A 12,439-nucleotide genomic window follows, 5' to 3' on the forward strand; every position below is an offset into this window, starting at 1 on the left:
TAATAAATTACTTGAGGCATATAAAGGGAGATATGAGGTGGGGGGGGGGGTCATCACGTAAATATTGAATAAAGAAGGGGGGTCACTTGCTACTTACATGGCCTGGAGGGGGGGCCTTACAGAAATTTTGATCTTTCCAACATATTTTTCCCTCCCCCCCTCTACATAAATAATGACCGGTCCCTAAGATTCTACTTCGTTCATGTTTATTTAAATTCTGCTGCAAAGAATCAATCTTTACTTCACTGTTGTCAAAAAAGTAAATGTTTATAAGCTTACATCAGCTACTTGATTTTCTTTTTGGTGCTCTGCCTAGATTAAGGGAGTACGTCACAGACAACGAAACTCAACCTCATTCCCAGGGTTTTTCCTTTGTAATTTCCAAATTCAAATTACCAAGGGAAAAGCGAGGTTGAACGAAACTTGAAAAAATTGGCAAGTTTTTTGAAGTTTGTTGTTTCCAATCCGTCTTAATCTTCCTCAGTCGGAACTAGCCTGGATTATTTTCGTGTTACTTTGTTGGTATTTTTTCACGTTAGAAAACTATTATTTTGAGGTTTTCTTCAATTTGAAAGTAATCGGAATACCGTGATCTTGAACGATGAACTCATAATGACTGTTGCTGATGGCTGGCAAAAACATCAAAACAAGCCGACTTTAATAAAGATACAGTATATTGCTGCAGTTTCTGTGTCTTCTCAATTAAAAAAAGTACTCTATTATTAAGGAAATTGTTTCTATATTGTTCAATTTATGAACTACGGTATATTTAGCAAATTCCCTTGAATATGAATAGCAATAAAGCGGAATTTCCTGAGAGATTTTGCTTCTTGAAACAGCTGTCGGAAAACCAAACTATCAAAACAATTATTCATTCTCTGAAAAATATCTCTTGATTTGATGTATCAAAACCCCATGCAAGCAAAAACAATACAACATAAAGCTCAAACAGTATCTTTATTTGTTAAAAAACTGTGATACCGGCGCCCTTGCCGAATAAACTGGCTTTCAGTTCTGTCGAGATTTCTGTTTGAATAAAAATAAAACGCATTTATTATAGAAGGTAAACATTTTGCGCTGTGGAAATCCAAATCACATGCTGAACTTAGTATTGAAACAGTATTGTCAATATGACTGAGACATTCAAATGATAAGTACAAATATTGCCTCTAAAAGAGCATAAACAATTACTGCTTCCTATTTCCCATTACCTAAATGTTTTATTCATTTTATACTCTGAAATAAAATGCCTTCTAGCCTATTACCTTCCTTAAATATACTGATATCTTGATTCTAGGAGAAACAAAACTGTTTTTTTTTTCTCATTGCTGATCGTCTCACGATATTGATTGCCCAATTTTCTCTAAAAATATTATTATTTATAGCGGTAATAGCACAGCAAGATTGCTGTCGGTTTTAAAATAGTATCACAAAAGCACATCGCAAATACGTTTACGAAACAAAAAACGCCCGCTGATTACAATAGAGTTTGTATAGTCCTCACAAGGGCAGGAAATAATATTACTTTACCCGGCATTATAGTTACAAACCCTCGATTTTATCAGTCTAAAAACGATAACTATGATTTACTTCTCTTTCAACCTAAGTATCATTTTAAGCAGCCAAAGACATAATTTCTCACCCTCCCAATACATATAATTTTATTTCAAGTTCTTTGGACGTTAATAGCACAAAGAATATAATTAAAGGTGGCGGGCTGATTCTTAATGTTATATTTTGTTTTAGCACGTTGCTTTGTATGCAAATTTTAAGTCAGTGCAATTCAAATACTCTATCGGAGACTTAAAAAGCTCCGTTTGTCTTTTCATTCTGTTGTTGATACATCTGTACTTTCGACATGAAGCGTCGTCGAATCTGATTGGTCCACATTTCGTCGCATTCAGTATGTCGCTATTATCGAAGCGTGTTTTAATCGCTAGTAAAAAATTGCATTCGAGTAAAACAGTCACCGAAAATTTACCAGCCGCAAATTAAAATGCGGAGGAAGAACATGGCTGGAAATCAATACTCGAAGCTTGCTCAAGCCGACGAAGAAATTGCCTGCCAGTTTGTCCCAAAAGAAAAGCACATCCATGAAAATGACGCAAAACGGCGACTGATCACGGCGTGTGTGTTTTGTACGGTTTTCATCATCTGTGAAGTTATTGGTGAGTCACTCTTTTGGATTTTCAGTCCTATTCTTTGTAATATAGCGAATAATATAATACGAGGCTTTTGTACTTAAATACGTTTATTCTCGAATTTATTTCTGAACGTAGCAGTACATGTTATTTTCTAAAGCAAAGTTTTTGGGGATTTTTACGAAAAAAGGGACATTTTAAATAACAAAAGCGTTTATTCAACAAAAAATAAAACTTGGATATTTCGGTCAATAAGCCGGGTTAATTATGCAGAGTTTGTTTGTAATATTTGGTTTTCTTGGTTTGACTCTTTTATTCTACAAGTAAGGAAATCATTTTTTAATATCCCGTAAATTAACGCTCAACAAGGATTTTTTTAAGAAGATAAAAAAGCGTTCTTTGGTAAAATATTTTATCCGTCGAAGACAGCAGTCTGGCTGTCGAAAGCTCATAATTTTTTAAAATATTTTACCAGAGAACGCTTTTTTTTATCTTCTTACAATGAATCCTGGTATCGGATCCTCAATATTTTTAAGGATTTTTTTAATTTATATCTCAAGTGGATAAAACGAACTGCGATTTGTACCGTTTAAAAATAATGTCTTACAAGCGAAAATGAAAAGACTTAAAATCCTTCATATTTTTTCCTCTGAACTAGTAAAAGGTCCACAAATTGCAATGAAAACAAAGCGTATCTCTTGACAACGGAAACTGTGACTCCTCATCAACTTATTTTCAAACCAGCAGCTTTGTAACAATTATTTTCTCATGAAGCTTATTTATTTTTTTGTAACTATTATCGTTTTTAATGATATCAAGACAAACTGAAATTCAAACCGCGCAAGGACACCCGAGGGCCGAGGATTCACATTCGGCATTGATAGCATTGTTTACTATGGTATTAGAATGATAAACAGTCCATTTGAACTGTCGGCCGGGTGTCGACCGCTTGTGGTTCTAAACACGCCTTTGTCGTTTGGTTAAATTGGTTCACCTGTGTTAGTTTATTGATACGTCTTTTCATTTATGAAAAGTTGCGAGGAATTGAAGCCTTTGAATGGCGTTTCTTCACCTCTTGCTGCATTCTAATGGTTTCTTTCCCGTTCAGCCAATCAGATAACATTACTTAAAAGTCCTTGATTGGCTTTCTTAAATGGTGCATTCAAATGGTTTCCTTGTCGTTCAGCTATAAATCACGAAAGTGTACTTAAAAGGCTTTTAAACATTTTGTTTAATGAAATAGGTATCCTCAGCTTTTAGCATTCAGTGCATACTTTTTCAATTGCATGCAATATATTTGGTACTTTGTGGTACGTCGAAAACTGCGAACACCCTGATATAATGGAAAAAAGGCTAAGGGATCTTGCTTGTGAACCTAAAATTCTCCTCAAATATGTTTTCATGTGCGAAACGCAAATATATACTTATACCGTTCCTCTCTTTACAATGTTGTGTATTGTGAACAATTTATTGTTTGGGAGCGGGACCACTTTACAGAACAGTTGAATCTGAAATTATTTTTGTGAAAACAAGTAACCAACGCTTTTCCATTCTATTTTGGAAAAGTGTGTCAATTACGTCTGATTCTCGGGAATCTCAGAAGCGAAGGGAAACAAAACAATCTTGGAAATAAAGGGATTGCACGTAAAACGTCTGATAAACATTTTCTCACAGGACCTGGATAGGGCATAATTCTTTCTTTGCAAATGAAGCTGGTGTTGTATTCTGTGAAACGTTTTCACATCTGTTTAACGTTCTATTTTTTCATCTTTCAAGAAAAACCATCATGCTATCTCATTGACTAAACGCGCGGACAAGGTTTATTTATCTGGACAAGTTGGAAAAATAGAATCTTATTTACCAAGCTTGTTCGGTCTAGATGTAGAGATATTGACCTTGTCAATTTTTATTGGAAGTTAGCTACGTTTCTGTAACATATTTCTGTATCTGGACCTATACTGTAACAACTGTCCATTTAACAGTTGTTCCACGTAGCGCCGAGTTGGCTATCACTATATCATATCCAACGAGCGTGAGTGTAAATTAAGCATGACGTTATGCGGCAAACGGCAAACGCGAGCTTGTCTTAAACTTTTTTACCTTTTTATCGAATTCTAAAATCAATCCCTCATAAAATTAGTGAAAAAATCGCACATTCACGACAAACACAACACTTTTCATTTCCGCGTACTAACACCAAACGGAAGACAGCAGAAGTTGAATTCTTGCCGTTCGCGGGAAAAATAAACGTCATGCTTAATCTCTTTAAAACACCCTAAAGAATTGCAATATTTGATCTTCTCCGTCGGCTGTTCTCGCTGACGCGGTACACCTACCATATTTGTCGCCCATGGTATATTGGTATATGAGCTCATATACCAATATACCATGGCTAGTTTTTAATAAAACTATATTCAACGCTGCATTCTAATGTTTTTCAGGTGGATATGCTGCCAACAGTCTCGCTATAATGAATGACGCGCTGCACCAGTTTTTTGATCTGAATTCACTGCTGATGAGCCTGGTCGCCACATGGATAGCAAGATGGAAACCAAACGAAAAGAAATCCTTTGGCTATTACAGAGCTGGTAAAAACGTTGCTCTCACTTTCTCGAACTTTTCTTTCAGTACCGATAAACTTGCGGCCGTTGTTTCGGTCACGCAACATACTTAGAGGTTGCGTGACCGAAATAATAGTTGCCGATGAAAAGGCTACCTTACGAAGGGAAACTTACTTACTAATTAAACCTCTTTCGTAATTGGCAGAGATCCTTGGCGCATGTATTGTGATAGCGACGTTGTGGCTGCTGACCGGTGTGCTCGCTTATGAATCAATTCTTAGACTAACAGGAGATAAAGGCCATCATGGTCACGTGAACTCTGACGTCATGATACTGACCGCGGCTTTGGCCTTCTGTGCCAATATTATGTAAGTACACAGAAAAGAAAACACTGAAAGGTTTTATTTTGACATTATTATTCATTTTACCTCTTTCCTGAGGTGTAAAGGCCGGATTTTTTCCTGAGGTGAACAGGGACAAGACCGAGTTACTTGTCTTGAAGGCTCGTCATCGTCCACTCCCCCCACTGACGTCTATTTCAGTCTGTGATGAGGATATTGACCTATCATCTAAAGCCAGAAACATTGGTGTAATTTTCGACACATCTATGTCCATGGAAAACCACATTACTGCTATTTGCAAGTCAGCTTTCTATCATCTTCGGAATATCAGTCGCATTAGGAAATATTTAAGTTTTCATACTGCTGAAATGCTGGTGCATGCATTTGTATCCTCCAGATTAGATTTCTGCAATTCACTTTTGTTTGGACTGCCTAAACAAACTTTAAAGAAGTTACAGCATGTTCAGAATGTAGCAGCTCGGATTGTGACACTTACGCGAAAATGTGAACATATTACACCGGTACTTTATAACCTTCACTGGCTACCTATAGAAGAGCGCATAATATTTAAGCTGCTTCTTATAACATTCAAGTGTTTAATGGGCTTAGCCCCAACTTATCTGTCTGATATGATCAAGAGATATGTTCCGAGACGTAATCTACGTTCCATGAATGGCCATCGCTTGGATGACGTCGCCTATAATTTGCGCAGCTACGGATTTCGAGCTTTTTCTGTAGCCTCGCCACAACTCTGGAATGCCTTACCTTTAGAAATTCGATCGTGCAATGGCATTTCAGAGTTTAAGCGCAAACTAAAGACACATCTTTTTAGGAAAGCTTTTAGTTAGATATTTTTATAATTTAGTGTATTTTTACAATTAACTTAGGTGAATTAGTTAGTCTTTTTATTCGTTTTAATTCTTTTATTGATCTTTTATTCTTTTTATTATATACAAATTGTAACTTTTTTTTAATATAGATATGTAATTTTTAATTGTAAATAACTTGTAAAGCGCTATTGGTTAGAGATAGAAATAGCGCTATATAAATAAAGTATTATTATTATTATTATTATTATTAAAGAGTTGTTCTTACGAGTGACCGTCAACTTACAGGCAGCTTATCCCCTTATCCCCTGCCTACTCAAGAAATGGGTCGAAAGCCAATTTGTTTTATTCTGATTCTCAAGATCGGCTCACATCACCATTGCCATTCTCACTTCTCCTGTAAGCTTTATGTGTTATATACATTTTCTTTGTATTTCCAAAAAATTCTAAACGTAATTCTTGGCAGACAACTCTTTCTCTTAGCCTACTAGGATTTTCTTCGTACTTGAAAGTGAATGAAAAAGTATACCGTAAAAACTATCTAAACGTTTCTCAAGTGCCCTTAATATGAATCATTTTATTTAGAAAAGCGTTATTTCGTGGCTTTGATGCTCTTTCTGTTTTCTGTTGTTCATCCTTTACGTACTTACACACCATCTTATGAATATTCCTGTTTCTGATTTTAGCTGTGCCAAATATGCAAGCCAGCCTTTAACTGAACAAGGACAGCTGCTAAGAGACATGTCATAGGAACTGCCGTGTAGCAAATAAAATTTCAAAAAACATTGTTCAGCCATAAAAAGAGTACACGTGTCAAGACAAACATGTCAAAGGAAATTTGCTCATGTACTTTTTTTGCTGTCAACCCATGACTGAACGCTATTTGACTTGAGATGAGGTTTATCGCAAAAAAAATCAGTTTTCACATGTTTGCTGAAAACAATTTATTGTTTTGTTTTGAAACGAGATAGAAAAATGTTCACTACTGAGCTTAAAATTCACTATCTTTCTTAATTTATCACTATACAGGGCTCATACAGTCTCTATCAACATTGGTGATCCTAGCAGTATGCAGGTCGCGTGTTACATATGAACCTAGTAAATGGCCTTGCTCATAATGAGTCTCTCCATAGATCAGTGGATAGAGCACCCGTTCGATGTTTGGGAGGTCATGGGTTTAAATCCCGTCGGGGACTCAGGATTTTTTTGTCCCACGCTTGTGACATGATTAACATTACATCGTTCCTAATTCCTTCTTTTGTTTTCACTCGTAGAATCATTTGCTTGTTAAACGTTCATTCTCATCACGGAGATCACCATCATGAGACTAACATGACAGTGAAGGCCGCCATTCTTCACACTGCTGGTGACGTGTTACATAGTTTCGCTGTGCTTGTCGGTGCAATACTTATAAAAATCAATGGAGTAAGTTGAGAGATCTGGATAAACTTTTTCAACGATCCCATGGTGATGACTTAAAGTGTGGTTGCGCAAATCGAATAAGGAAGACTCCAAGAAAGACAACAGGATGACGCGAGTGCGTGCGGAACACAGTTTGAACGCAACTTGATTTCCTTTCGCTTCCGTTCTCACAATGACGTTCAGACAGTAGTTACACAATGTACAAGGTTGACGTTACAACCAAAACACGGTGTCGTTCTGAACCTAGCCTGTGTAGCTAGCGGTATTGTTGGGTTTTAAAGCGCGCAGAAGCAAGCGGCGCAGCCGCGAGACGCTCGTTGTCGCGGCTTCGCCGCTTGCTTGTACGCGCTTTAAGACCCAACAATACCGTCAGCTACGCAGGCTATTCTGAACCGTGTACGCAATGCACTGCCAGTATTGCAATCAGATTAGCATTATTTAAAGCAATTATTTGCGAGTGACGCATACGTCGGTAGCGGTCTCTGAACAATCAAAACACACGAAAACATCGTATACTTTCAATGATTTCGTAACGTTTTGTTATTCTGTTGTTGTTGTAATCATATATAGTTAGTAATTATAGTTAGTAACTATATTTTTATACATCATAACCTGTCAATTTTGCTTTGCAGCCTTCGTGGGAAATCGCTGACCCCATCATTAGCTTGGTGGGCGCATGTGTGGTCCTCTTGTCAACATGCACTGTTCTAAGAGACTCCGTAAATATTTTACTAGAAGGTATCTATGTGATTTTAAAATAATTAAATCAGGATTATAATTTATTGGAATAAACCCAATCATTAGCGTTTTAGAGTTGATCTGAATTTGAAGTAGCATTTTACAAAATACGGAGAAGACAATTTTTCCTTGAGTAAGTGAAAAGGCGTTTCAGTTACTGTATTACAAAAACTCAATCCATTTGTCCAACTTTGCAATTTTTCAGGAGTGCCTTCAAACATACGACTCGCTGACGTAAGAAAAGATTTGACGAACACTGATCACGTGCTAAGCATTCATAATGTACATGTCTGGTCTTTGACCACTGGTAAAACAATACTGTCGGCTCATATGGTCATAGGTATGTTACATCTGATCTTCAGTTCCTTGCAAGTTTGTTATTAACGAAATGACATATCAAATGCAAGATTTGACACTAAAATAAAGTTACTGACTAACTGGCTGGCTGGCTGGCTAACTATCCGACTGGCTGACTGACTGACTGTCTCAACGGGATCTGACTGACTATCTGACTGTCTGACTGACTGACTATTTGACTATCTGACTGACTGACTGACTGACTATCTGTCTGTCTGTCTGTCTTACTTTCTTACTTATTTTCCTCGTTTTCGGGACCTCTCTTCTCTCTACGCCCTGGACCGAGAGAGGGGCAGAGACCATAAAAACGAGGTTGGGAAACCAGTTTCTGATCTGTTTGGTCATGCATCCAAGCAGTATCCCTTAGGTAAAGCATTTCTTCATCGAAACGCCTGTCTGCTTGACGATGTGTCAGCTGATGTGTTGATCAGTGTGAAGAGAAATTTGACAAGCTTGGTTTCTCTGAAATCTCCTTCCCTTCTTTTCTTTCCAATAAGTCTCCACAGTTTCTAAAAAAAACATTGTTTTATTTCAACAGATCCCAGAGCGGATGTTAACTCATTGTTATCAGACGCATCTCAGAAGATGTGTGAAAAATACCACTTTTATCACACGTGTTTACAAGTGGAAATTCCACCAACAGAACACAGAACGAATTTTCACCAAAACAACACGGCAGCAATCACGGATCACAACAGCGAAGAATGAAAATCATTAATTAATTCAGAATTAATTATATTGCCAAGTAATATATCAGTATCGTTGGCAACGATCCTTCGATCTCAGCTATAAGATTCTTATTAACAGTTTCAAAAAGTCGGAGAAATAAAAATTAAGGGTGCAAATGATGGAAGAAGATAACTCTTCTCTTCGAAGCAGATATGCTTATTCTAATTTGACGCACAATTCTTAAAAGAGGAAAATAATTTTCAGAACCCTATTTCTAAACTTTCGATGTTTTAATAATCGTTTTTCCCATGATGCATTGGTGGAGTGACAGTCTATGAAATTACAAGACTATTAGCCTATTGTATGCAATTAAAATACCAACGAAGATAGTATTAAATTTTATTTTCCCTTATTAGTGCAGTCTGAACTTCTTTAGCAAAAATACGTGCACAGAAAACTGATTTCATTGTCCTGACTAAAGCGCCTGAAACATTTTCGTCTGGCCAGAAAAACAGTTGCGTTTTTGACGTTTTCAGCATCTTTTTTACAAAGAGCTCTTTCTATTGAATCACCAAAGCGATTTAACTTTGGTTAGTTGTATAACTAACTAGACGGGTCTATTTTAAAGCGCACAGGGTTACTTCGGAGCGCGAAGTAAGTTGCCCAATGAATGGGTCGGGTAGCAGCTCTCACAGGTCTCGACAAGGTCTCACATGAATGGCTCGCTACCAGCTTCTTATCTCCTCCCGCCCCGCAATAATTCTCCTCAAAAAAGAGAGAGGCGTCTGGGTACAAGGCAGGTTCGCTATCCTTCGAGAGAACAAGGCCCGGGTCGCACTTGGGAGAAAATCGAGACAAGTTTATTTTGATAACCAACAAAAAAAACTGTCAGATTCCTGTCATCAGCTGACCACGCCAAGTGCGACCTTCTTGTCCCTACGCGAACAAAAACTTGTCCACGGAGACAAATCTTCAAAGGAGCAGTCGTCCTGCCTCAAAGCCGGACTTTTTACGAAAAAACAAAACAAAACAAAATACGTTTTTCTTGTGATAAAATTGCCCATAGTCACAAAAACAATAGCAACTGCGACACCAGAGGACCAGTACAATTACAAGCTTCCGAGAACTGCTACACAGATTCTTACAGTGCCTCTCTCCACTTCGGTGTGTAAAAATTGCTAGCGCACTGAAATTGTTTCGTAAACTTGGCAAATAGGTGGTTTTCACTGTCACGCTGCGAAAAACTAAATCCAAAACTATTGAGTCGAAAAGATCAAGAATATTACAGGTTGTAGAAAACTACTATATAAACTACTTGTCCAAGTCTCAGGTCTATACGTTATTCCGTACTGGAGTTACCAGTCAAAATGTTTCACGCAAATTTAGAGAGCACAGTATGGAATCGCCATGTTGGAGCCCGGAAATCAATGAAAACATCTGGCATTAAATTCTGCTACAAAAGCGGTCAAATCACCCTTATGAACAAGTAAACATTGCCAAAAACACTTCTCGCGGAACCTCAACTGTCCAGATTGTTAAAAATCGCAAGATTAGGCATTTTTGTGTTCTGCTGCTATTATGCCAGATGGCATAATGCCAAGCAGAACATATTGCTATCGAAGGAGGAAATGGAATGTCTAGAACAATAGAAAGATGTAACAATGGAAGTCCGTAACAATAGAATGTGGTAACAATGGAAAGTATGTAAGTACCAGTAATCACATGATTTCGAGTGCAATTTGGAATAAATGAGCACGAGTAAATTTTTCAAAGGCTAACAAAATTGCACAAGCCCGCAGGGCGCGTGCAATTTGTTGTCTTTGAAAAATTTACGAGTGCTCATTTATTCCAAAATTGCACGAGAAAAATCATGTGATTACTAGTTAATAATTTACATCTTCAATAATTTTCGTCACGCTTTTTATTCACTTTCGTGACACTTCACGTGGTCACTCACTTCCACATCATTGGATAAAGCATTTGCATATTGTGGTGCTCTTGACGCCCGCGAAGTCCAAAATGCTGGGTTAACAGCCACCAAACTGTTTGGGTGAGAACTTGAGGATTGTGGCTTCCTAATTTTCCTTGCTCCCAAAGCTGTTCTTCCTCGCTGTTGGTCAGGCTGCGTGATTTTTGGGGCCCTTTGCCTTTGCCTTCTTGTCGGAGCTGCTTGGCCTTCCCTTCGAGGACTTTCTTTGACTCTGCAAATTCTCTGTCTCGCATTATGGAATATTTGAAACCATTATCCTTCAAGTGGCGGTCAAGAGCTGCAACCATGACTCGTAAACTGTCAGGCTCGTAATCCTACCCGTCTTGTTTACGTACCGTCGCGTAAAACTGCTCGAGGACTTCGTTTAGTTTTTCCGGTGCGTACGTTTCAATGTCTTCGTCATGTCCTTTCTCCTTTGCCCAGGTCTTCCACACTTTTAGCCAGTTTGTCGTACTCGATTTTGTGTTTTTGTTTTTCGTGTTGTCTTTCAAACTATCGATTAAAACTGTGTTGCTATCTCCAAACCTGCCCGCCATTTTGTTTTTGTTGTGTCTGGCAACATAAATGTCAATCATTTTCAATTACACCGTTTTGCACTGCCAATTACACTTTTTGCACTGGTTTGGGATTAATTGACATGTTCTTAGCCAATCAGAATGCAGAAATTATTGTATGTAAATTATTACAATAGATAGCAGATACTTTCTTTTTTATAGACTTAGTAAAAAGGTATATCTATCAGTTGAATTTGCTATCTTAACAATCAACTAGTCTACATCATAAAAATAAACAAAAATCAAAAAAATTCTCGGTTTCTGATATAAAAAAAGTGCGTGTAAATACAAAATTTGTAACAAAAGAGCGTAACAATGGGGAGCCCAGGCTCCTGCTAAGAGCTCTCTGTCCCGCTATATTAGAACGTGTGTGTACGACGGGTTTCAGCTGCTTTCAGAGTTGTGGTTCGTGACGTACGCAGTGGTCGCTAACGTATAACGACGTCGAATACGCGATCAGCCTTTTTTTCCTTGGAGTGAAAAAAAAAATAAACCCTCACCACCCGTAAGCTAACGTGAAATAAAAAATAACCAAAGATCCCATCCTGTATACGTCCGAGTAAATGCATAACGAGCTACCGACAGAAAAAAGTATTGGATTCTTTTCAGTTTGCACGTTTGCTATTTATACGCGCTGAAACAGACCTTATTGTGGTTTGTGACGTACGCAGCGGTAGCTGGCATGTTGCTTTGCATGCACAAGGGTTACGACTTTTAAAGGTTTCAAATGTCATAATAACTTGCGTGACGAATTATCTTGGTGTAAGCCGAAAAACCGAAGACAGTTATCAATGTTGATACGTTATGCGAGCAGAACACACGGACCCATTAGGGCCCTA

General features: G+C 37.8%; 1 protein-coding gene across 1 annotated transcript; it reads left to right on the forward strand.

The window, feature by feature from the left end:
* Positions 1-1,786: 1,786 nt before the first annotated feature.
* On the forward strand, positions 1,787-9,468 carry LOC144640281 (proton-coupled zinc antiporter SLC30A8-like). Its single transcript, XM_078499463.1, has 7 exons — positions 1,787-2,168; positions 4,583-4,729; positions 4,908-5,070; positions 7,145-7,295; positions 7,925-8,030; positions 8,236-8,370; positions 8,926-9,468. Exons 1-7 carry the CDS (start codon positions 1,997-1,999, stop codon positions 9,093-9,095), a joined length of 1,044 nt encoding a protein of 347 aa, XP_078355589.1. The 5' UTR covers positions 1,787-1,996; the 3' UTR covers positions 9,096-9,468.
* Positions 9,469-12,439: the final 2,971 nt, after the last annotated feature.

Source organism: Oculina patagonica, unplaced genomic scaffold (genome assembly GCF_052425735.1).
Source record: "Oculina patagonica isolate OP01 unplaced genomic scaffold, crgOcupat unplaced232, whole genome shotgun sequence".
NCBI classification, from domain to species: domain Eukaryota; kingdom Metazoa; phylum Cnidaria; class Anthozoa; order Scleractinia; family Oculinidae; genus Oculina; species Oculina patagonica.

Excerpts from the sequence above, each read along its gene's own strand:
- LOC144640281 (XM_078499463.1), top strand. The coding sequence starts at position 1,997 with ATGCGGAGGAAGAACATGGCTGGAAATCAATACTCGAAGCTTGCTCAA. Across the intron at positions 4,730-4,907 it reads CTTTGGCTATTACAGAGCTG|AGATCCTTGGCGCATGTATT; the intron begins GTAAAAACGTTG and ends CGTAATTGGCAG. Across the intron at positions 5,071-7,144 it reads GCCTTCTGTGCCAATATTAT|AATCATTTGCTTGTTAAACG; the intron begins GTAAGTACACAG and ends TTTCACTCGTAG.